Below are 26,458 nucleotides of genomic sequence, written 5' to 3'. Positions count from 1 at the left end.
TTACCACTGATCATCCTGGTGCGCACAAAGCGTTTGGATCTGCTGTGCGTAATCAGAGAGAGAGAGAGAGAGAGAGAGAGGGGGGGAGGGAGGGAGGGAGGAGGTGGAGGTGAATGGCGGCGTGACTGAGTAGCCTGGTGACCAATCAGACCCTCGATGGGCCGGGCTCCGCGTTTGTCCCAGCGCTGCACGGGCCCTCAAAGTTTGTTTATTCGCGGAATGCGGTGTGTGATGAAAACGTGTTACTAAGTAATCCCCCTTTCCACTAATAACAATCAAATGAAACTGATTGGGACGTCGGATCACACCGTGGACTTTTGGGAACGCGCACCGGTGCCATTTACGCACGGAACATGCTCGCGCGAGCTGCGTTTCAGCGCACCGAGAGCCTCGCGTGAAACTCTTCAGAGTGTCGGTGTCCGTGTTCAACACAACAACAAGAGCTGAGTTACAACGGTCTCAATGCGAGAGCGGAGGACGGGCTACAGAGCTGTGCAGAGAAGAAAGTTGGCTGGAGACCGCGGAGGCTGGAGTTGCGGGCTGTCCAGCCTGTACGCATCCACAGGAGGAGAGGAGAGAACAGAAAAACTGTGATCGCTGCTTGATTAATGTGAGAGATTGAAAGATACTGTCGCAGGCATGGACTCGAGATGCTGACATTCCCCTGTAGTAGTCAAGATAAGCTTTGACTTGGCTAACAGAAGGGGTTAAACCGTATCTAAAGGGAGTTTGGAAAACCCAGCCTTTCTTCCCCAAACGGATCAACTCATTGGGTGGGAGCTGAGAGAGAGACAAGAGTCCCCAGCAAATCAGGAGCTAATTGATTAAAGAGACTTCATTTGAATAGGAGGGGGGCTGGCGAGGTGCCAATCGCCTTTCAAAGAAGCCCCCCGTATGATTAATCGCAGAGCATTATTGATAATCATAACGGGGCACATGCGCGGTGGATGGGCTCGATTTACGTAATTTTTGAGAAGGTTTTGTAGTCATTTTTTTATTCTTTGCTCGCTGATGTGCCAGCCAGCATGTCGCGGAGGAAACAAGCGAAGCCGCAACACTTCCAATCCGACCCTCATCTGCCTTTATCGGAACACAATGGTGAGTCCCAGTTGCCTGTCGCTGCTTTTATCCAAGCACCGTGAATTTCAACCACTTTTGAAGTATTTTATCATGTCTGAGGCCAAATATTACAGTTAAAGTTAATACTTTGAATTGGGCTTTATACTTTTAGTATTTGTTTCATTCTTTGCAAATTCCATCGTCTTCGTGGTGAAAGTCTGTGGCACTTTTCACAAAACTTTATGTTCAGGATATCCACAAATTGACTTTATTTCAGTTCAAAGGAGAATTTGAGGCTACTTTTATAATTTTCCCACACTCACGTCTCTATCATCGGTGCTCCACAAACTTCACCGTAACAGATAAATGAGTTAAAGATTAATCGCCAAAGCGCAGGATGCATTTCTCTCAAGGTTTACGCTGAGTGTGTATGTGTGTGTTAAAAGTTTCAAAACTTTAAAATGTCCACCTCAGCTTTAAATCATTTTTTTAAAAGTAACGCCGAAGCCACCCTGTAACGTGTAGCCGGCTCAGTGTTCCGTCCTCCCCGGGGCTTCCCTGCGCTCAGCGGCCGGTCTCGGTGCGCCGACATGGACCACCCTGTCGCTCCTGCCGGGACTCCGACTTTTCCTGAGTTCCGGACATAGAGACACCGCATTCGCGTGTTTCAGCCCTGCGTTAGAAAGTCGTACAGTGTTTTTCCTCTTGTATAAAAATCAGTCCTAGCAGCAAGTCGTCGCCTGTTTCCACACTGCTGAGCTTTCCTGCTCTAAGTTGGATGAAAGGAGGGCAAAGTGCTCATGTGGACATGAACACACATCCTCCCTGCGTCCTGAAAATATCCCTTCAGTTTACTCATCGTTTGTACTTTTTTGTTCAACTTTGTTCTGATAGCAGCAGAGAAGTCAGCTCTTACTCACCCAGACACACACGCACACACACACACACACACACACACACCGTTTCTGTTTCGTTAAAATATAATGTGGTTTTCTCAACCATAATCAACACAGATGAAATAGGCTTGTTCATTTTTACTTCAACGCCTGTAGAGAAGCTTAAAGGTGGCCTATCGCCTGCTGTGAAAAATCTTACACTGCCAGTTTTTGTTCGTAAAGTGAACTACACTCTCTTTTACTGGTGTTGTTTGTGCCTAAAATGTGAAATCAGTTTGTACAAAGTGCCATTCAGAGCTGGAAATCCAGGACTCTGTATTGCAGCTCTTAAAAAGGCCAGCAAAAGCCAGTGAAGTTACAACTGTTACATCTTTGTTGTAAGCAGAATTTAAAACTCAAAGAACTTCCACAAATCCTACGGTATGATGAGATCGCAAGATAAGATTAATAAAGCTTGAATTTCGTAACAGGACGTTGCGTTGTAACGTGTGTTTTTGTTGACCGACTTTTCCATCCACGACTCGTCACCAAGGAAATCATAGTAATTTAAATTTTCTGTAATTTAAATAAATATATCTTAAGCGAATGGAGGCTTCTCTGGGGTCTGTCAGGCGATGTGATCGAATTTTGTTGCTCAGCATTTATATTCCCATTATTTGTTTTTTTTTTTTTTATTTTATTTTATTTTAAATCGCCGAGTAAAAAAGCGTTTGCACAAAATATAACAGGACTTGCCATAAATTAAAGATACAGATAAAATGAGGAATAGTTTTTGGCGTGGATCTTTTGGATAAGGCCTCTATATTTAATATGAGGAATGTAAATATTTGTAAAGGCACATTGTGATCAGTATACTCCCTGAAAAATAGTGCAGGTCATTTGAAATGAACACTTGTTTCTTTCAGGAGACAGCCATGCATTAAAAGGTATTTTCAGCCCATTTCACGTGATTTATAGGAACTTGATGATTAATTCCTGAGTGCTGTTTTTTTTCTGCATTTTCCTTTAAATCTAATAAACCTAATGAAGAGTCACTTTTCCCACCAACCTTGCAGAATGCAAAATTATCAAGTATGTCTAAAACTATGTCACTAAACTAAGTGTATTGTGTGAGTAATTACAAAGGTAGGGACTTGTTGTCCTCAGGTTGGGGGGTGTTCAGCTGAGAAAGTGCTCATACTTTATGTCCTTTGTGGCTTCTGGAGAGTTGTGGTGGCTGTAAGTGAAAACAGAAAGTCGCTGATTTGTAGGTGAAGATCAGTGATGCTGAGGGCCGTAGTTACTGGGAGGTCGGAGTGAGAGCCACAGAGGGTGGGATGTTGAGCTGTTTTAACCTTTGCAAGTGTCCCTCTATGTGGAGGTGATGAGAGTTCAGGGCCCAGTGTGTTCCCCTCTCGCTCGCCATTGACCCTGCTGATCGGAGCTGCAGGCGCCCAGCAAGGCCTCGGCTTTTTATTTAAGTGTGCGTGTGAGGCCTTATCAATGTTGTGGCCATCCCCTTTTGCCCTATCAGAGTGGCCCCCCTAGAGGGGAGATTGGCAGGGCAGCCCCTTTTGCTCTGTTGTTCCCTGCAAACACAGAGTGCAGTTGCTTGTCATTATGCCAGTGTTTATGTGGTGTGAGTCAAGGTGTAGCCTGAAGGACTTGCTTTGCCTTTTTCCCTCCCCTTAAGCTTTAAGCATGTCACCGGGGCAGAGCTTCTTAGACCTGAGTCTTGTCCTGGACCACGGCAGCTTTAGTGGAACCCCATCTAGTGTTCAGTGGGATGAGTTCTGAGGGCTGGAGACGATGTGAGCAGAAATCCTCCTGAAGTTACAAGTGTCAAGAGGCTCACAGAGGCCCCCCGCGAAAAAATAATGTAGGATCTCTCAAAGCTCTCCGTCAACTTTTTTGACTAATCCTCCGCTTTCTTGTCTCTCATATTCAAACTTTGGTCAATATCTTCGAGGCTCTGTCCTCTGCTCTTTGTCTCTCCTGAAGCCCTTTAGACCTGCGCACCGCTTACATTGTGCTTTTGATAGAGATTCTATGGAAGTTTTACAGACTCCATCTTCATACCAGCTTTACTTTATCTTAATTTTAATTCAGAGTTAATCCTTGCTATTTTGGGAATTAAGCCTAATGCTAGCATCTGTGCTGTTTGCTATACTAGTCTTATGGGGACAGTGGATTTGCAGACATGCATTCATTTAATTTTGATCTTTTTTTTTTTTTGCACAAGTAAAGAAGAACATAGTATTGCACAGTTTAAAGAACAAATCAGTAACCATGTAGACAGCTATAGTATTGGTGAATTATTTTCATTTGTGTGTTTTGCAGCCTTATTATTACTTTCTTCTCTTAGAATCCAAACTTAAGACAGAGTTGGTGAATAAGGGGACTGTCCACTGTTGCATTGCACAATTTTGTTGAAAAATGTTTTGCTCTAGTTGCTTAATTGCTAACATAGAAATGCACAAAATATGTTGAGAATAAATGTAATTTTCTGTTTTACATATTCTAGTAATAGTTTTAATTTTGTAATTTTTTGCACTTGCATGTAAAAAATAGTATTGAAAATCTGTTGATTTGTAGGATTTTTGAAATCGCGCGCTACATAAAATATTGTAATTTTGTTTGGAAATTATTCACATGAAGAAACACACTTAGGCTCCATGTATGTGTGTGAAGGAAATGTTAAATTAATTTAATTTCATTGTTCATCATTATGTTTCTCAAATAGTATATGCATCGTCTATAGCGTATTTTTTCCTAAAATTCTGCACAAACTTGAGCATGTACACGCACACATATATACACACACACCCATATTTTATTCATTTATTAATTCTGCATCTTCCAGAAGTTTGTTAGTCAAAAGTTGTTGTTTTTTTTGTTGTTGTTGTTTTTTTGGGTTTTTTTTTTTTTGTGTACGGTTCCTGTTTTGACTCCACTCAGTGTCATATAGATTTTCTTCACACTAATTTGTGTACAGTCAGCCTAGAGAAAAGAAAAAAGGTGTTTATTTAATCCTCACATTTCTCACACTTTGAATCAAACACATTTTTGTGGTAGGTGGAAGGGGGGATTTAACATGAAAAGTTATCATTAAAGTTGAGTCTTCCCTGTTTGCATGGTTTGGTGGTGTGAGGGCCAGGGTTTACTGTCATGGCAACTTTGCGTTATCTGATGTCTCTGAGTAGAGAAACATCGAGGGAGATAATCCCTGAATTAAACAGGATCTGCTTTGAGTCGACTGAGATGAGCAGGGCCAGGCTGTGCCGACGATCCCCGCCGCTCCCATGCTGCGCGAACAATGGGAAGGCATCCTGTCTCTCTGTGGGGCAGGGCTGCACTTCTCTGGGTTTCATTTGCAAATGAATTCTTGGCCCTGATGAAAGTGTTGAGGGGCCAGAGCCACAATGAAAGGGATTCATAGAGAAATGCAATTTGTAAATCAACTTGTATGTTAAACAGCGAGATTTCAGTGTGACAAAGAGGGAAAAGAATAAGGAAAGTCTGGAGCACAGCAGTGGCTCTGGGGGCAGGGTGTCGTCCTGCCTTTTCACTCACTGACTCGTCCTGTGTATTAAAATGGAAAATTCAAAACCCAGTTTCCGTGTGCATTTGAAAGGCGGTCATTACTTTTGAATTTTCATCTCGGTGACAGCAGAAGTTGCTGTGACTGTATTGCGTGTTCTGTGAGCTGGTATGTCCAGTTTATCAGTTTTCAGTTAAGTTTGTGATGCATGCATTCTGTTGTACCGCCCTACTTTTTAGTTTTGATCAAGTCATTTATTTGAACAGATTGTTTTTTTCCCCAAAAGAATTTACTGATGAGTGCATTTTCCTGTAGCTGATAAGGTTTTGGGGTCAAAGTTTATTTACAACTTAGGAACAAACTGTTTTTTTTTCATTCTTTTCATTAGATGTCAGATATTTTAAAGATACTTTAACCAGAAAATACTTTCATATCGTAGGTATTAAAAAAGTCAATATTTATTTTGTAACTTTTTTTCCGTTTTTGTTTTGCTTGAGTTTAGTGTGTGCACGTAACCACCACAGGCTCTGTTGTTCATGTCTCACTGTGATTGCAGCCTGAGTGGATACAAATTAGTTTAGTCACATAGATAACCTGTCCAGGATGCCCGTAGTTGGCTGAAAATGAGCAAAGTTGACAGCAGATTGAAAGTCTAATAAGTCCTTCAAATGCTTGATTTGCGCCGAGTGGACAAGTAGACTTTGAAGGGCATGGAATATAGGAAATCAATGCCTTTCTATGAAATTTCATTAAGACCAATGTCCTCACTTCACTCTATTCTATATTTTGATGGATTATCTGGAGAAAATGATTACCTTTGGTTGGGCTGATGAAACCCAGATGTGCATCTTCAAAGATCACTTTTAAGCAATATTTGAGTAGTTCTCATTGATTTTGTATCCCCTCTTATCGTGTTTAAGAGGCCACTGCATTGAGTAAGGGTTTTTCACATTTCTTTTGGCTTATTGTTGCCTTTCGATCGTTGTTTTTGTGAACACATCAAGGGGATAAGTGTAAAACTGATTAACTTAAGATTAACAACAATGGAATTTGAGGAGATAAAGCTGCTTCTTCAGCTGCAAAACATTTCTAATCACTAATCCTCTGTTTCCTCTTTTTCAGGGGACACAGAACTTTGCTCTGAGGACACCCCCTGCAAGGAGTCAGACGCCCACGTCTGTAGTAGATGTTGTGCTGAGTTCTTTGAACTATCGGATCTTGAGGAACACCAGAAGAATTGCACTAAGAATCAGCTAGTTCTGATAGTGAATGAAAATCCTGCCTCCCCCACCGGAACTTTCTCGCCTGGGTCTCCTCCCCATAATCCCGATGACCAGATGAATGACACAGCTAATAACACTGATCAAACAGAGTGCAGTGACCTTTTGGAGCATAACACTCTTGAAAAAGACGAATCCATGGATGTGGATGTTTCCGGGATGAGCAGCGGTCATGAAGAGGAAGGCAGTCATACGGAGAGTGGGAGCCCCATCAACACGGTCAACAGCCATGGTGGCAGGGGCACCTCTGGCCCTGCAGTAGGTACTTCAGCTATCTCTGCCCCCCTACCTCAGCTCAGTAACCTGGCTGAACTGGGAAACTTCTCCATGATGAACAGCAATGTCATAATTGAAAATCTTCAGAGCACCAAAGTGGCTGTGGCCCAATTCTCCCAAGAGGCCCGTTCAACTGGGGGCCCCAGGGTGGCAGTGCCAGCCCTGATGGAGCAACTCCTAGCCCTGCAACAGCAACAGATACACCAGCTGCAGCTTATCGAGCAGATTCGCCACCAGATACTTCTACTGGCCTCCCAGTCCCCAGAAATGCAGGTGCCCCCAACTTCTGCTCCAGGCACAATGGGGCCTGCTGCCAGCCCACTGACCACACTCAGCTCACATCTCTCCCAACAGCTGGCTGCAGCCGCAGGCCTAGCGCAGAACCTGGCTAGTCAGTCAGCCAGTATTAGCAGCCTAAAGCAGCTGGCTGCAGCGGCACAGCTACCTCAGTCCAACCCAAGCACCAGTGAGACATCTCAGAGCATTAGCACACTGGGGCCATCAACAGTCAATGCCCAGTCCTCTGACAAGAGGCCAAGTCATATGAGTAGCCTCCACTCTCAGCTCAGCAACTCCTCACTAGCTAAGTCATCCACGCCAGCATTTGGAATAGGTAGCTTGTTAAGCTCTGCAGTGAATCCCCTTCTACCTCAGCCCCCACCTGGAAACCCCATGTTTTCCAGCTCTCTGCCGAGTGCTGGCACCACCGTAGAGGACCTCAACTCTTTAGCAGCTTTGGCCCAGCAGAGGAAAGGCAAGCCACCCAATGTCACTTCATTTGAACACAAGAGCAGCTCTGAGGATGCTTTCTTCAAGCATAAGTGCAGGTTTTGTGGCAAGGTGTTTGGGAGTGACAGTGCCTTGCAAATCCACCTGCGCTCCCACACTGGTGAGAGACCATACAAGTGTAATATCTGTGGCAACCGCTTCTCTACCCGCGGTAACCTGAAGGTGCATTTCCAGCGTCATAAAGAAAAATACCCACACATCCAGATGAACCCCTACCCTGTTCCTGAGCATTTAGACAACATACCAACAAGCACCGGCATCCCATACGGCATGTCTATGCCTCCTGAGAAACCTGTCACTAGCTGGTTGGACAGCAAACCGGTTTTGCCCACTCTGACTTCCTCAGTCGGCATGCTGCTGCCACCAACCATGCCAAGCCTGCCACATTTCATCAAAAAGGAAGATCATTCAATAGCCATAACTAGCCCTTCTGTTACTGCAAAGAGTGACTCAGGTGCTGCTGAGCTTTCAGCTAAAAGTAATGATGGAGCGTCTGAAGAGGGTGAAGGTGCAACTCTGCCTACCTCAAATGGGAAAACTGAAGAAGGCAGCCACTCCTCAGGCTTCATGACAAATGTGAGCTCTGCTTCAGAGAGTGCAGCTGAGTACACAACATCCAACAGCCCGCCCATGATGACCAACCCACTCATGCCACTTATGTCTGATCAGTTTAAGGCTAAGTTCCCCTTTGGAGGCATCCTTGAGCCCCTCCAGGGGTCAGAGACCTCCAAGCTACAGCAGCTTGTGGAGAACATTGACAGGAAGGTGACAGACCCAAACGAATGTGTCATCTGTCACCGGGTACTGAGCTGCCAAAGTGCACTGAAAATGCACTATCGCACTCATACTGGGGAAAGGCCCTTTAAGTGTAAAATCTGTGGCAGGGCATTTACCACCAAGGGCAATCTTAAGACCCACTACAGCGTCCATAGGGCTATGCCTCCTCTTAGAGTCCAACACTCCTGCCCTATCTGTCAGAAGAAGTTCACAAATGCTGTGGTACTCCAGCAGCATATTCGCATGCACATGGGGGGGCACATCCCCAACACCCCTCTGCCAGAGAGTTACCCAGAGTCCATGGCCTCTGACACTGGCTCATTTGAGGAGAGAAACTTTGATGACCTGGACAACTTCTCTGACGACAATATGGAAGTAATGGAGGAGGGCCCAGACAGCAGTGTGCCAGACACACCTAGGTCAGCTGATGCCTCGCATGACAGTCTGTGTAACTCCCCAGCTGCCCCTGAAATGGTTAGCCAGGAGGAGCAAGAAAAAAATGGCCAAGAGAATGCTCACAATAATGAAACAGAGGAGCTACAAGCCAGCCAAATGAAGGCTACGGCAAATGGCTTAGTTGAGGGAGATTGCCTCACCAATGACTCCTCGTCACTGGGAGGGGATGTTGAAAGCCAAAGTGCCGGGAGTCCAGCTGTGTCAGAATCTACCTCCTCCATGCAGGCGCCATCCCCCACTAGCATGCAGCCACATCCACGTAAATCCCCCAGCCTCGAAGAAAGGCAGCAGAGGGCCTTATCCTTGGAGCACACAAGTGCAAGCCTCTTGCACTCTCACCCCTCCAACATTGGAGCCCTGGACCTGACATCTGTCAATCCCTCAAAAGACCCCCTTGGCATGATGTTCCCCTTCCGTGAGCGTAGCATCACCAAGAACACATCCTGTGACATCTGTGGGAAGACCTTTGCTTGTCAGAGTGCCTTGGACATTCACTATCGAAGCCATACCAAAGAACGACCATTTATTTGCACGGCCTGTAACAGGGGTTTCTCCACCAAGGGCAACCTCAAGCAGCACATGCTAACCCATCAAATGAGAGACCTGCCCTCACAGCTCTTTGAGCCGTCAAACACCAGCCTGTCCTCCAGCCCAACCCCTTCCCTCCTTTCTGTGGGCTCTCTTAACAAACCTGAGGTCAACGGCTTCCTCCATGGCCTCCACCCAGACAAGGATATGCCCCCTTGCTTGGTGACATCATCTGCCTCCTCTTCCCCAGTGCTTTCTGCTGCTCCACCCCGCAGGACACCCAAGCAACACTTCTGCAACACCTGTGGGAAGTGTTTCTCTTCCTCCAGTGCTCTACAGATCCACGAGAGGACTCACACAGGGGAGAAACCCTTTGCTTGCAGTATCTGCGGTCGGGCTTTCACCACCAAAGGAAACCTCAAGGTAAATGTCGAAATATCCAGAAAACTGTTGGTCTCCTAAAAGTTTGTGTGTGAGAATGTTTGTGAAAAATGAGTCTCAGAGCTGCTATTTAGTTTTATATGGTGTGTCAGTGCACTAGGCATCAAGAGGTAGTGATGTTGTGTAATTAATTAAAGGAACAGCTCTGAGAGAAAAATTACCTTAGTGGAAAGGCTGAATCACACAACTAATATGATTATTGGGTAGAAATTCCACAATCTGATTGGCTAAGAATGATTCACTGCACAGAATTAATTATCAGAGGCAATCACTGTGAGCGAGGTCAGTCTGTATTTTTCCATAACAGATTCTGTGAAAAATGTCACAGACCTAAATCATTAAGAAACGTATCTGCACAGAAACTTGGGAAAATTGTTGTGAAAATGTGAAATTATGGCAATTACTTTGAGTCAGCTTATCCTTGATCCCAGTGAAGAATTTGTAATACATTTTGATTTTTAAACACTGTATTAAATCAAGCTCTGGCTGTTGGTTGACACTGGTACACAGAGATATCTGTGTTTTAAGTTGAGGTTGCCCCACTATAGTAAACAGAAACATCTCTGAACTTTTTTGTAGTAGTCTGCACATAAAATACCTTAAAATGTAATTATTTGAATGTAACTTTCAAGGATTATGAAGGAGAAAAAAATTGTTGTCTTTGTCATAGAGCGGGTGTTGGCAAAGGTGAAATGTCACATGCAATACAGGCAGAGCAATGAAACTGGACAGTGCAATTTTACCCCAAGCCCTGTGGTCCCTTTGTGAGATGAGCAAATTAAGGTTTAGATTAAACTGCATGTATCAGTCTTGCCAAAATAAGATGTTTTACACCATGTCGAGACTTCTCACAGCACAGGCAGCTAACTGGTGTGGTGCACCCAGGGTGTGAAGCTGTTTTAATTCGGAGTCAAGCATTAGTATTATTTTTTCCATTGCATCATCTCATGTGCAGCTCTTGTGGCCAAGTTTGTAAACATCACTAATTTTCATCCCTCTCATTGCTCTGTCTCTCTCCTCCCTCCCTTTTATTCTCCTTCCCTCTCTGTCTCTCTGCGTAGGTTCACATGGGCACACACATGTGGAACAGCGCTCCTGCCAGACGAGGCCGCAGGCTCTCTGTGGACGGGCCAATGGCCTTCCTGGGTACCAACCCAGTCAAGTTTCCGGAGCTTTTCCAGAAGGACATGGCATCAAGGGCAAGCAACGGGGACCCGGCCAGTTTCTGGAACCAGTATGCTGCAGCCTTCTCCAACGGCCTTGCAATGAAGACAAATGAAATCTCTGTCATCCAGAATGGAGGCATCCCACCAATGTCAGGTGGTGTGGGAAATGGGGGTAGCTCTCCCATTGGTGGCCTGACAGGCAGCCTAGACAAGCTACACAGCATGGAGCCCAACGCCGCTCTTGCTGGTCTGGAGAAAATGGCCAACACAGAGAACGGGGCCCACTTCCGTTTCACACGGTTCATGGAAGACAATAAAGAAATTGTCACCAGTTAGAGTGTATGTCCTGAGCTGTGCACAGACACATGAAGATGCCTGAAGGCATACTGTACACATATGTAGACACACAGAAGGAGAGAAAGAAAGACAGGGACAAAATCAACTGAACTGCTTTGCTCGCCATTGAATCTTTACGAACATGAGTGTGAAGACAAGTTGCTTTTTTGTACAATGTACATGTTATAGTTTTAAGGAGCTTATTTATTAGTGATTATAACCTTGCTTGAAACCAAGTGGAAGCATTAACAGTTAGGTTCTTGTTTGTTTTAAAGCCAGAATGGGTATGTATGGGTGCTTAAAAATGTGCTTTTGAAACTTAGAATATCTGGGTAGATAACCTTACCTTGGCATTAAGTTATTTTCTGTCTGTAGTAGCTATAACCGAACTGTTGATGTTCATGTGATGCATTAGCCCTGTAATAAGCAAACAGTTTTGCTGTAAATAATGTACACTGATCTTCTGTAGATGGTCTAACATCTGTGTGTTCATGCCCCCCTCCCCTCATCAAAGCAAAACAATGAAATTCAGGCAAGGGACTGATGATGTGGTAGTTCCTTTCTTTCCAAATCGTATTTACCTTTATTTTATTTAAGGAAGACAAAACATTGAAGTTTGCTACATTCCCAGGGTTTCTTTAGTGTTATAATGTTTTGTTGTTACTGTTTCTGTGTATTGTACTTTCTACTTTTTGTTTACTTCCATATTTTTTCCCTCAATCTCTCTCTTTTTTGTGGCTCGTATTTTGGTGTTGTTGAAAGCAAGACAGTTGCTAAAAGGGGAACATTGAGTCTGGCCTATTTCCTGGTTTTTGGAACTGAGACAGCCAATCAAATGAGCAGGATTCTCCTTTAGTTTCTCAGCTGGATTTCCACATTGCTGCTATGTCCCAGCATCCTCACTGACATCAAGTGCAAAGTTGTGTGTTGAAGCTTCTGTAAATTTGTTCAGATGTGGAAATGCAAACTCCCGCGTAAGAATATGTATATATAACTCACACAAGAGAAGTCCATCACGGCCAGGGGACAAAATGATAGTGTTTTTATAAATATAAATATATATTGGGTTTGAAAACCTTCGGACTGTTACATGCACTTTCTTGGAAAGTTGGAAGATCTTTATGGGTCCAGTTTCTCTACACTTTAATACCTACTAACAACTAAGATACTGTAATTCTTTACTCTAATAATCAAATACATCAGTTTTCCAAAAGAAACATTGTGTGTCTGTGTGCTTTTATTCCCACTGTTTTGTCATATCATTAAAAATATACTGACAGTTATTTTTACACGTAAAGCATCAACAGCCAGACAAGAAAAATATAAAATAAAATCAGGTTTTGTCTTTGAATTATTTGAGCTCAGGGCCGCTGTGCACTGACAAACAGCAGACGCAGAGACGGGGCTTGGAGACAGTCACTGATGGTGTGACTCCCTGCTCTTACATTTAAAATGATCGCAGTTGTAACAATCATCATCTCCGTAGCCAACCCCTGAAATTACCAGTTAATCGCCAATCCTGTGAATCAGGTTGATGCGAGGCTTTTTTCGCGGAAAGGAAAAGCTTCCTTCTTTCCTTTATTTGTTCACGTTCAGAAGATTGTAATTAAAAAAAAAACAGTCTCAGCGGGGAAAACACGTTATTTTCCCGGACAAGATAGTTGAGCAGATACGATTCAGCGTTAAAGTGTCAGTGATGCAATCAGTATTTTCTGTCTTTTGAAGATTTCTTCCCTTTTTTGAAAATGTACGTTTCATTAAGAAAGCGACGATCTAATCAGTTTGCCACAAAGCCCTTAAAGAAGTTGTCAAAACGATCTCACGGTGATCCGGATAAAGCCTCTGACGGCTTTGAAGGCATTTGCCTCGCATTTTTTATTCAAACTGAAAAATTTCCCCTTTTGTATTTCAACAGCTGCATTTAATTTAACACATCGTTGCACATCCTGCAATACAGGATCTGTTCGTTTCTGTCCAGCGTCCTCGGCGCTCTCCCCTCCTCTTCACGAAGCCCAAATCCCCAATATTTACGTTTTATTCTAGACGTCGAAGCTAAATGATCCTTGCCCAGAGAGCCTGTTTTCTTTTTAACAGTCACATCTGTTCCCCTGAGCTGTGTTTGTGCAGCACATCGGCTTCCAGAGATTCCTTCAAAGGACAGAAAGAAAAATAAAACTGCTCCACATCCACACTGCTCTACTAATTATGACAAAAACCTGGTTCATATTTACAACTTTAACTCACAATTATAAAAAAAAAGTCCGCGATTATTATTATTATTATTATTATTATTATTGCTTTTGCTAAAAATACTTATAATAGGCGACTTAAATATTTTTAAATGATTTGAAATTATATATTGATTTTAATTTAAATATTTAAATGTACATTTATAATGTTTTATTTAATTATGAAGAATAATAATAATAACTGGAATTTCTTAAGAAAAGAAAAAATACAATACCAGTAAAAAAACATAACTCATAATTACATTTGTGTTACAGTAGGCCTAAAAGTTCAAGCCTTGTCTAAATTAATTGAATATAAAATATTAAAGATAAATGTATACAAATGTGAAATGGCTGTTTGGATTGAAGCATGATGAGTCATTTTTCATGCAGGCTCTTCACAGGTGGGAAGCAGACACACAGGAGTAAATACGTGCTTTATCTTTCTGGGAGTGGTCCCACCACTGAGCATTGGACTGGGCTCTTCCCAGTCGGCTCCTCGCTTAAGTATCGATTGAGCTGTGCAGTATTACAGAAACACTTGAATCTCAGGTGGCAAGAATGTGTACAATTGATCTCTTCCAGTGTGGCTCCCAGCAGTGGCTTTTTGCTCCACAACACAGAGCACCACAGGAAGAGCTGGGCGAACACACTGAAACACAATCGCTAAGAGGGGCTGTCCCAGTCTGCCCTGCTCACTGTCACTATTTATTGTAGTGCTGTGAGTCTCATCCACTGCTCTGCAGCTCCCCTCACAATGTGTTCTCAGAGTGCAGAGAGTCTACACACTGTATTATATTATAAATGCATATATATCTACACACACACTTACACATTTGGATTTATTCTTGACATTTTATATAATGTGTTTTTATTTTGGCATTAGAGTTATTTTCCCCTGTCAGGGCTAAATGGCTTGATTGCTTTTTTGCTGCAGTGTCTGGGGAGGATGGGAACCAACAGCAGAGAAACATTACTCTCCTTAGCTGTAAGCCACTCCTGTCCACTTACTGTACACTTGAAGGTTCATTAAAAGGTTGGCCTTAAGTAAGGGCTGGATGCACAGCTGCCACACTGCAAAAATAGGATCATCTGTTTCCAGTGTGAGCAAACCTGTGTTTTTGTCCAACATATTTTCATTCATTGTAAATACTTGAGGGGATCAGCTTCATTCTGATCCCCTCAAGTTACTGAGGGGATCAGAATCAGAATATTTTTTGTCCTTAAAAAGAGTTTAGTTTTTATGACTAAATGAAACTAAATTCCTTTATGAAAATTAAATTTCATTTAGAATAGATACATTTTTGTAATGCATCCATGAAAGGAAAAACAGGGGGTAGAAAATAATGTTACTCTAAAATAAACTGGTTGAGAAACAATTTATTATCTCTACAACAGGTAGCAGGTTTAAGTGCGTCCCGTTGTGTGTGTGTGTGTGTGTGTGTGTGTGTGTGTGTGTGTGTTCTCTATCTGTCAGGGGAAATAACAATAAGTAAGAAAGGAAGAATGAAACAAACTAGTAAAAACTGCACCTTAACTCTTCAGCAGCTGAAACAAGGGGACTTTAATTCAGGAGTAAAATCGGTCTAATATCTGTTGTTTCTTCCTTCCACAGTTCTTCGGTGTGCAGGTCGAGTTGAGATGAAGCTGCACGGAGGCGTTGTTGGGAAGCTGGAGCCCCCTCCCACATCCTCTGCCTTGTGTTGTCAGCCCTCCTGAGTCGATACAAACTGTAGCCTGGGGCCCGGCCTGGGCTCCCCACTGAGGTTCTGGCCTACCGCTGGGAGATCAAAGACCTGCAGAGAACAATGGTGAGCCTCATTTAGGCGGCCGCAGTTCACTTTCCCTGGAAGAGCTGCCACACCTGCCCACGCTGTCAATCAGGCCCAGGTGATGGACCAGCTCAGAGGCCTTCTCTCTGTAGGAACATACTTCTCTGCTGCTTTTACACAGAAATAGAAAGCATGACCAAGAGTCATCTCCTCTTAGTTTTGATATTAAATGAAATACAGATTTTATGTCATTTGCTTCTCACTGTTTAACATGTTTTTATCCGTGAATGTTGTAAGCTGCTTTGTGCTGCCTTTAATTTCCCTAATATGGCCCGAAATTATGTTTTATTGTATAGAAAAGTAATTATTGGTTTATTTTATGCTTCTAGAAGCCTCACTCTAATTTGCATTGTCATTTTCCTCCAGCCATTTCACGCTGGTTTTATCTTCCTGTGGTTCTCATCATGTTTCCTGTGGAAAATGGAGCCTGTCTGCAACGTGTACACAGCTGGTAGGAAGACAAGACCTCCAGATTGTAAGTACAAACATGGAGTCGGATTTTTCAGGCCTGTGCACTCTCACAGTTATCACAGACGAGAAATCAAAGTCTTCAAGGAAATATCCATCCTCCCAAAACCCAACACTTTTTTTCCCTTCGCTTTGCTCCTGTTTGTTCTCCATTAAGTTGTGCTTTGGTCTTATGAGGGTTTGGAGATAGTCTTTGCATGGTTTATTTTTATGGCGCAGCAATCTGGAGACTATCCAAATGTCAAGGTCATTTATCTTGCAGTTCATCCGCTCCTTGCCTTTTGTGTGGTGAGTAAGAGAGGCACAGGCCCATATTGCATTTCATGACCTATTGTGTCAAAGGAGTACCCAGACTAACAGGTGGGAACCCTAATGCGAGCTCCTCATGGACCAGACTCACCAAACTTGAGGCTCCCTGGCCCATTCTTTAATAAGGCACTCATGCTTGCAGAACGGCCACAGTGCTCTGTTTCCTTCATCGTCAGATGGGAACCTTCAGGGATGCTAATGAACATACAGTAAGGGTTTGTCCCGCGCACAGTGCTCCCGCTATCAGCGTCTCCCAGTTTATCATCACCACTGAAATTGCAGGGCCATTTTACTGGGCTTTTACTACAAGGGGGACATTTAGCCCATTGTGATGCTAATTCTTTAAAATTTGATGTCTAGGGTTTGTTCTTTCAGGTCAGGGTAGGTTTATGAGACTGGCTCTTTTGACAGAGTACAAGCACCTTTTTTGTTATCACAGAAAAACCTGCAGTCACGGGTTGTCCTCATTGCCCCTAAAGGCAAATTTAATTTAATGTGCATTTCCATTTTAAGATGAATCACATGTTTCCTTGTTTTGTACAGTAGAATGGAGACAGATCGTCTTTCTTTGGTTTTAAAGAACAGCTTCGAGATTAAGCAGGCTGATTGTAGCCCTTTCACCATCAGAATTACGGTTGGTAACCCTAGCCAGGCCTGTCTGCTCTGGGGCTTAAACACACACAGAGTTGGGGACACTCTCTGTTAATGTCATCTCAGAGATACAGTTCCCTCATCACAGTCTTACCTCCAGTCCCACAACCTCTGACACGTATTCTTACTCTTTCTCACAGTGTCACAGCATGCTAGTGAGATGGAAAGATATTCTGCTACAATGGCTGCGGACAGAGATATTGATATTGAGCGTTAAGATGGGATGTCAGAGTGACTAGAAAGAAGCCCTTCAGCCCCTTGTCAGGTGTGTTTGATTCCATAGGTGCTCCAGAGATGTCTTGAGTTTATTGAATTTGTCATTTTCGGCCTGGGAGTGAAAAGGGCACCTGTGTGCTGCCGTAAGCCCCCGCGCCAGGGCCGCCACCCGCATCACGCGATGACAGCTGATGTGCAGGGACAACCCTGAAGCTGTTGAATTTTTTTTTTTTTTTTTGAAAGCAGTCCATCAGCTCCTGCGTACATTATTCATCAGGGAAACAGCTGAAAGGATATTTACTTTGTCAATTTTCTCATAAAAGCCTCCTCGGGCACAAAAAAGTCACCCTGGGTTACGGCAAGAAAAACATAGCTATTTCAGAGGCAGGTTCAGTTCTCTGACAGACTCAAATTGAAGACTGTTGTAGCTGTGGATACTGGCCACCCACATCAGTGCTAGATCAAAGCAATGGCCTGCTACAGTGGCTGAATATTCAGTGATGTTATTTGGAGTGTGATAGGTTCTCCTGCTCAGTCACTGACTGTGGGAAAATAAAGAAGGGCTGATAGAGACTTTGCTCTGTCCCACTGTCTTTATGGGATTTTGTGCTGCTGTACAGTGTATCTAACAGGTCAGGATCACAGATCTGCCACCCACTCCTTTAAAAACTCCTCTCATTTAGTCAAGGTTGGTTTTCTCATTGGACATCTTGTTGCAGACAAGAGGGAAATGGCTTCCTCAGTGAAATGTGTAATCAAATGTAAGATAAGAAATGCATTAGGTCATGGCAATTCCCACAATGTGCTGTTTGATATGGAGATGCGTGTGCATGTGTGTGTGTGTGTATAACTCAATTGCACCACCAGAGTTACATGTTTGACTCCCACTGGGTCCACCAGCACTAAAACTGCATCACTCATTGCATTAAAGCCTCCGCTAAATGGCCTATGTTATGATTACACGATTTTATGCACGCGTAAGAAGCTGTGAGTGTGTGTGTCTGTGTGTGTGCTTTATAGTGTGCTGCTGGTGTGGCTCCTTTCGTACATGACTTCCTCATGCTCAGTTAAGTCTGTGACACCTGTGATTAATAAGAAATATCCCAGATCCAGCAGGTTAATGTTTAATCAATCAACTCGGAGAGAAGCCTTTAAATGGCCTAGTTTATTTTTAACCATTGCATCACATTAAATGCACAGGAGGTTTTACGCAGCCAAAACTCATTATTTTTGCTTTCAGCTAATGTTTATCAATCCGTGGCGAGAATATTTCACACCAGGCCATCATGCTTGTTTTGTTGTTTGGAAAGAGTAAGAAAGATTTCATCCATCAAGAACATAGTGTTTTGAATGAAGTGATTCGAAGAGCAAATATATCGCAGAACAAGATCAACCTGTAGAGTAGGTGACAGGTGATTTCCTTTCAAAAATGTTTCACAGTGTGAGTGGTGACACTGTGAATCACTCCCTGCGTCCATTTAATGAGTAATATTTGTGACACTTGTTCTGCTACTGAGTTTCCTCTTCACTGTGTGACTCAGCTAAGGCACCTGCACTATGAAATCAACACCCCACTCAGCAATAATGCTCTCTGAAGCTTGGCCGGTTTACTAAATAATCGATCCAAATAAAAGCAGCAGATAAAACTGACTGACCCTCATATACTTAATTATTGCAGCTATTTGACCAAATAGCATTTTTCAGGAAGCTGTGTGTCACAGGCCATCAATATTCCTTTAATCGCTGTTAGTTATTGCCCTACTTTGTTACTGCTGTGGATGGCCAGTCTCCAGTGGTCAGTTTGGCCCAGGGCAGCAGGGGAATGAGATGCTAAATGGTTGCGCAAACAATTTGATTATGCTGTTTAATTCCCATCATATAGATCTGCCGGGCCTGCTGATGCACTCATTTCTGTGAGGCTGTACAGCAGAGTGCTGACCTGCCTACCTCACACCGCCAGCCCTGAAAGAGCTGGTTTTTCCTCCATGGCCTTGGGATCAATAGTGACTTCTCTGTGGTTGTGGAACAGTGTCTTACAGCTTCCACCTTTTGTCACCAACCTTTCAGCTGCTGTATGATGGAGCGCTTCAACATTCCAGTTCAAATGTTGAAAGCTCTGGTGGGTTGTGTTTGTGGCTTAGTCCACAGGCCCTTGGTCCTTACCTAGCTGAGCCAAGGTGTTGTAATACGAGGAGAGTTGAGGGTTAACTCTCCCCAGCGAAACAGACCACCTCAGCCAAGTGAAAAATGAGAAATGAGCAGGGAAAGCTCTCAGGCACAGTTGCCCAGTTCCCAAAATTAACATTTCAATTCAAAACCAATAATAACGCATTGTGTCTGGCATGAATGAGTGCTGCTGCAAAGGGAAGGCGATACCTCCTGTTCCTGTGTCACTGAAAAAGCTCCTTCATCTTCTGCTAAAGGGCCCACACAGTCTGAGGTCAGGCAGTCAGCCTTGGTTACACTGCACAGACATGCCTGGGTGGACGGCTCGAGCTTCCCGGTGCCTTTACAAAAGCCAGGGACTACAAACACACACACGCTCACACACACACACACACACATACATAGACACACACACAGAAGCACTCATACCATGCTCCACATGAAGTTGATGGCTCTTCAGTTTTGCCAAGGACTACTTAGCACATTGAAACAAAAGTACACTTTGTGTTCTTTGAAATGACTTGCAGTAACTAACTGGAATATCATATGACCATCTCGGCCTCAGCAGCATATTATGATTGAAACGTAATAGTTGTATGAGGGTAAATAATCTCTACATATGCATTCCACTTGCTTTTCCCTCTACTGGTCTGTTAGAGCTGCATTCATAGAGTTGTGACACCTTATCTGCAACACATACAGTCTAAAACATGTTAAATCTGGAGTGTATGTCTCTTCATGGTAAACCCTCTGATATGCTCATTGACAGAAGATCCCAGGCACTAAGAAGGGGCCTCAAACAAGTAAACTGTGACGAGGGTTTTTGGGCATCTTGGCCTCTGAGAATGGGATTGGGAGCCAGGCTCTTTGGCTCTGCCAAGTAGGTGTCAGAGCCGACCTCTGCTACATGCTCCCCTCCATCAGAGAGCAGATTACCCGACTGGGAGGTGAGAGGGAGGGACACAGGGCAATTTCAAGAGAGCACTGTGGCTATATATACTGAAACTGAATGGCTGAAAGAGCCTATCTGCTATAGTTGTCTGCCCCAAGTGATACAAGCTGAGTGATTCCTTACATGCACTGGACTGTGTGCAGGCAGGAGGCTTGTCCAGGTGGGTTAAACTTCCATCGCTGATGTTTCACTTTCTATGGTAGCATCTAAGGTGCTTTGCACTTAACACATAAGATAGGGATGGTGCTATCAGTAAAGTTTTTCTGGGAACAGGCAAGCCAGTAAAGTGAGCACTGGTCCTGCTGCTGAGGAGGATTAAGCAAAAACCTCAGCCCTATGCATAAATCTACAATACTTAAATTATCAAAGCAAATCTCAGTGTTTCTCTGTACTTCTCAACTTATTAATGTGCCAACCGAAGCAACTATAACTGTTGTTAAAACACCTGCAGCACAAAGAACCGACCTCAGTTGTAAATCGAATTAATGTAATGTAATGTGTACTGTGTTTTTGGTATTATTTGTAAAGGTACCATCCCTGAAAACACCTCTAGAAAAAAAACAAACGCTCTCCAAAGAGAACCAAGAAGTGGAGTGTGCATAGCTGAACACACAGAGCTGCCACACAGTGATCACACCAGACAGAGCCCTGCCTTGTAATGGACTCATAATGTGAGGTTCAGTCTGCTGCTGTAATTGTAGTGTATATGTTTGCCCTTTTTAGATATACCTTAAATTATACTGTACTGAGACAGGAGTAATGTGAAATAAAATGTGAAGTCAAAGATCACAAACTCATGATTTTTTATGAAGGAACTGGCTCAGAAATGTAACTATGTAATATAATACATACCAGAACCCATCCTGCTTGTTTCTTGCAGTTACCAGGTGTGAATGTGTGTAAATGTGGAATAGACATGAATATAAACTCTCTCTTGTATAGAGAATTTCAAAATACTTGTTATTGTGAGTTTCTATGAAATGCCTGTTCCTGGCCAAGTTCGCTTGTTCGGCTGGCAGTGATGACATCAGTGCTCCCAGCGAAGAGGCCAGCTCCACTAATAAGGCGCTGTTGGGATTGCCGCCCGCTTAGGTTGTCAATGAGTCTGTCTTGATCTGAGGATTAGGCCAGTCGTTCCAATTACAGCCTGGTGCCTTGAGGTTTGTCAGGCATTGACACAGACGCCTGTCGATGGCCCCGGTGCATATTCCAGGACCCCACTGAGTGACAGGCGCCAGCACGCCAAGAGACAATGACGCATAGTGAGTGTGTGTGTGTGTGTGTGTGTGTGTGTGTGTGTGTGTGTGTGTGAGAGAGAGACGTGTTTTGTGTATACGTGTCTGTAAGTGTGTGTCTTTTCCATAATGTTATTTTCTCATCCATGCCAGCTCTCAGCGCTAAGTGTCAGGACTGTATATATACTGTGAATCACAAGGTAAACTAGTGTGTGTGTGTGTGTGTGTGTGTGTGTGTGTGTGTGTGTGTGTGTGTGTGTGTGTAGTGTCTCTTGATGACATTTCATCCTACACTGATGATGAATACTAACATAAGACTGGTGATGTAACAGTTAGTTGTCAACTATCAATATGAGGTAGTCTTTCATGAATTCTGCTGCAGGTCTGTTACAAAGAGCACTTTGTAACAGAACAGGAAGAGGGCACACTCTTGGATCGCTCTGTGGATCTTTGGCAAACTGACCAATGGACAGCCGCCTACCTCATGACAGCAAGGAAGAGACTATAAATTGTCATCATCAGTCCACCATGGATTCCAGGAATTATTTTATAGTCAAATACTGTTATTAGTTTTTTGTTTCCTTGAACCTGTCTCTTCTGTATTCACTTTGGTCTGTAATCTCCTGTATGTAATCTATAGTATATGGCCTAGTTTTTGGGGAAAGAAACATTTGAAATGTGATCAAAATATGAGAAGGAGGGGCTCAACAATGTGCCTGGAAAACAAGGAGGGTATTTGTAGCTGTTTCTCTCTATGATGGACTCAACCTGAATGCCTCCAAAACATCAATGCAAATGGACAACTGCACCAATCATATCAATACCAAAACCTGACATTAACTCACTGCAGCTGCATTAGAAATCTGGTGTCATATGGTATCAGTTTGACTATGTATCAATAGGGAAATGAAAACAAACAACCCAACAACAATGTGGTTTTCACAGTTTTGATGGGTTTTTTTTCTATATTTTTTTCTTATTTAGCTTCTGACTCTAAAATACATTCAGAGAGACTGCTAGTATTTTGCAGGTTAGCTGTACAGACATGGCTGCTGATGTGTATCTACAGCTCAGCCATGAGTCAGGGGAGCTGGTTTGCACTCTCTCCGAGCAGCACTCAGTAACTTGACATGGCTAGGCTGGACTCAGCCACCTATCATCTGGTCATCTCTAAACCCCCTCCCTCTACACACACACACACACACACTCACACACACACACAAGCTTGTCGCCTGGGAGGCCAGCAGTGACTTTACACCCACAGAGGTGGGTCATGTGACACAGACTGCTGTGTCCCACGTTTGATACTTAATATTCACCACCTGGTGTTATTTACATGCCATTAAATGAGAGATGGGTGCTGTCCTCACTGACTCTATTTATCTGATTTGGAGAGAATCATCAGAAATACACTGTGAGCTCTAAATTAAAAACCCACATTGTATCATGTCATCTACCTCCACATTATATTTTTTTAATTTCATTGCATTTCTTGCCTCCATCTTTGCCAGGTGTAATGTTATCTGTGAGCGTTCTTAGCAGGCTGTAATTAAATATGAATGGAGTGCTGTTGGTTGCCCGGCCGGTTTGTTTGGTTGAGTGCTGGCCTGGGGAGGAAAGCTCATCAAATCAGTTGTGTTGGTGTCATTCTACACCCCTCTAACACTCTATGACCGGGAATCTCGGTGGTCCTGTGTAAAGAAGGGCTGGGAATCACCTGTATTTAGAGTAAATGGTTTCGAAATAGCTCACAAACTCACACTTTAATGAACGCTGGATTGATGAAAAAAAGGAGCCCCCGCCCCCCCCTTGTCCCCACAGTGCATGAAAAACATTTTCAAATTGCATGCTGGCACAGATAATTCACTTATTCTGTGTAATTGGATGCTGACCAGGGTTAATATGTAGGGTGTCATTAAATGGAAATGTAGAGTTGTAAAGGGGGACTGTATGATACAGGGAGTCTTTTCTATTGAGCTGCCCAGATTCTGAGCGTCTTCTTCAAGCTGGGAGGGACCTTCTTTATTTGAGGCAACTCAAGCATGAATTCTGCGAGGGAAAGATTGGGGACAGTTATATTCACTTCTGTTTGTTGCCCAGTTGAATGAAATGACCTTTAAGATAAAGCAAATCTCTTGAGCAAGTCAGGTGAAGAAAAGGCCGCACAAATAGGGCAGATGTGGTGAAAGGAACTTTTTAAATTCAACAGTGAAGGAGGGCTGCTAGACCATGGATAGTTAAAAGACTGCTGTTTGCTGGTAACCCTGCTCTGCCACCATGACAATGCCACATGGGAGGAGGCACTCACTGTGGACGCTCCTTATTTTGATTCAAACAAGATTGAACACCAGGGAATTACTTCTTTTTTTTTTCAATTTAAAATTTTTGTGCAACTGTAAAGGAAAAGTCTTGTGATCCTCCAGAAAATGATTTTGGTTGGGAATGCAGCAGTGGAATAATACAAGAGAGAGACTGGTCAATTAAGTTCCTTCTTCAACCCCCATTCATGAGAGAGGCCTGTAATTAGTCCTCCAAAAGCAAAGGTATTTTCCTCGGATGGGTCAATTTGAATTCCTCCTGACTCTGATGGAGAATGCAGAGCCTCTGTGGCTTCAGGAGAGGCCTATAACCTGCATTCTCCCAGTGATAGCAACACTGTAAAACCTGACCAAATGGTTAAACATGTCCTAAAGAAGAACCATTAAAAGCCAAAGAATGTGGAAGTACAGTCAGTGATAAAAACAACAAAATGAACCCTTTCAGTTACAGCCCACTTTTTGTTTTTCTTCGTAGTCTGGTGTCAGCTGGGCTGTGCCACGACTCACCAGCTTTGCCACCTACAAAGAGGGCAGACTCCGGGCTGCCTGGGTACTTTTGGTGAGGAAGTTAATCATATACCTCAGAGTAGCATAACACAAGAAAAGCGGTGTTTGTAAACCTGCCCCCACGGCTCTGCCCATAATTGGCTCTACAAGTGACTGCCTCGGCTTCCTGTCAGCATTATATCTGTGTTCACACCAGCCCAGCTGGTAAGACATTTGTTCCTTGGAAACATGGCTGCTGTTTTGATCTTTGGACTGTGAAAGCAAAGTAGCTCTCACAATGGTAGTAATGTGGGGAGGATTTTCCAGGCTGTGGAGGAAGCCAGGCAAAAATGTCCTGCTGCCTCGGCCTCAGAGTGAAGAACGGAGCCTTGGTAATGTTGTTGATGCTTGCTTCGCTCTTTTGTTACATCTGTTGTAGGGTGTTTAATCAGTGTTTGCTGTTCATTGAGGGCTCAGCATGAAACACAATACACCTGTACAGCAGAGGCACTTTCTCCTGCTCTCCTTGAAAAATTCCCTCCATTCTCAAAAAGACTCAACAGTGGTGGAAGAAGAACACGCATCTTTTACTTAAGGAAAAGTTAAAATGTCAATGTAAAAAATGTAATGACGTTAAAAAGCAACAGCAGCAAAGAAATATAAACTGGAAATACCTCAAAAATACACTTTCCATCACTGCCAAGTGTTGATTACTATTATCAAACATATTTCATTCATCCCTAATAGTAAACATGTAATCAAGACTTACCAAGCCATGTGTTTTAAATCCTGTGCTTTAAATCAATTTGTGTATGAGTTAACCAATGTATCCCCCTTAGAAACATGTACAAATGTTAATTAGAAATCTTTTAGCAAATTAAAACATGAGCGGAACAAAGAAAGTGAACGGGGAAAGGCATCTTTGTGGCATCTTGTGGCAGTAAACAGATTGTTATTAGGAGGCAGCAAAGACGCAGTAGCGGAACTTTATTTTGAAGTTGACACGTGGCAGGAATCTGAGATTAAAATTGGAAATGTTAAAATACTGCTGGTGACACCTCGACGTGTGGAGGGATGTAACTTCCTGTGCAGCTGTCAAGAAACACTTCCCAGCAACTCCCAAGATGCTGCTGCCGCCGCTGCGCTCGTATCTGCACCTCAGTTCTGCTAATAGAGCATGCAGAGAAAATGGGGGAATGGAAAACACTTGGAATATGTTCATAATTAATCATAGCAACCCTTAAAATCAGAGGTTAATGATAAATTTGTAATAGTAACCATTTGTATGCTTTTTCACAATGCACGCACATCTCTTTGATTTCAGGGTGAACTTTAATTTCGCTTGTTTCTTTTTGTTAAAAAAAGGAGACATTAAGAAATGTTCACGTGACAGATGATGGATCTATTTTCTCTGACTGTTGATTAATACAGGGTGGGCGAACCTTTGAATGTTGCATCATGTGTTTGTTGTTCTTTTAAAGGGGGCATGGGTTGTCAACAGATATCTTAGCCAGGTACCAGGAAGAATAGCTCAAGTTGCAGCCACTTGGCCACATGTGTTTGCAGTGGTTGCCCTTGTGTGATGACGTATCAGTCCTCTTCACTTCTCACCCGGATGCATGTATGGCTGAATATGACTTTCCCCGGCTGGTTCTCCCATTTATAGACAGGCTAGATTTGTTTGGGATTTTTTGGAAAACCACACTCTGATGAACATCCTGCCCGAGACATTTAATTGTGGCTGCTCCATTTTGTGCACAAGCAGTGCTCTGCCTTTTTAAGACTTGTTTATTCAAAAGCGTCCACATGTTGATTGTAACATTTCTTTCCTAGCTTTCGCCCAGTCACGTTTTTCATGAATTTATGACCTTAGCTGGACTCCGATGGGACAGGATGAGAATTCCGGTGGAGGTAATTCATATATTTCTTTCATAAAGTGTAATTTATCATTAACTTAAATTTTGTGTACTGCCAACTTTTGTCATCTTTTAAAGCATTTACGGCTGAATTGGCTCTACTTTATCCAATTCAGTCAACTGTCAACCTTCCCTTGATCTTCTCACCATTTTTCTA

At 43.2% G+C, this 26,458-nt stretch overlaps 1 protein-coding gene across 2 annotated transcripts; it reads left to right on the top strand.

The window, feature by feature from the left end:
• The first annotated feature begins 203 nt into the window (after window positions 1-203).
• sall1a (spalt-like transcription factor 1a) lies at window positions 204-12,741 on the top strand. Of its 2 annotated transcripts, none has more exons than XM_071488070.1 (3): window positions 204-1,098; window positions 6,598-10,004; window positions 11,084-12,741. In XM_071488070.1, exons 1-3 carry the CDS (start codon window positions 1,026-1,028, stop codon window positions 11,522-11,524), a joined length of 3,921 nt encoding a protein of 1,306 aa, XP_071344171.1. In that variant the 5' UTR covers window positions 204-1,025; the 3' UTR covers window positions 11,525-12,741. The 2 variants fall into 2 exon arrangements, with proteins under 2 accessions (XP_071344171.1, XP_071344172.1); XM_071488071.1 differs by lacking the exon at window positions 204-1,098 and adding an exon at window positions 3,567-3,813.
• Window positions 12,742-26,458: the final 13,717 nt, after the last annotated feature.

Source organism: Trachinotus anak, unplaced genomic scaffold (assembly GCF_046630095.1).
Source record: "Trachinotus anak isolate AG129_WGS33_773 ecotype Australia unplaced genomic scaffold, CSIRO_AGI_Tana_v1 ptg000011l, whole genome shotgun sequence".
Taxonomy (NCBI): Eukaryota; Metazoa; Chordata; class Actinopteri; order Carangiformes; family Carangidae; genus Trachinotus; species Trachinotus anak.
Note: the sequence above shows the minus strand (reverse complement) of the source record. Positions and strands in the feature narration are given on the sequence as shown.

Coding starts and splice junctions, on each gene's coding strand:
- sall1a (XM_071488070.1), top strand. CDS start 1,026: ATGTCGCGGAGGAAACAAGCGAAGCCGCAACACTTCCAATCCGACCCT. Junction 1,099..6,597: donor GCCTTTATCGGAACACAATG/GTGAGTCCCAGT, acceptor CCTCTTTTTCAG/GGGACACAGAACTTTGCTCT. Junction 10,005..11,083: donor CCACCAAAGGAAACCTCAAG/GTAAATGTCGAA, acceptor CTCTCTGCGTAG/GTTCACATGGGCACACACAT.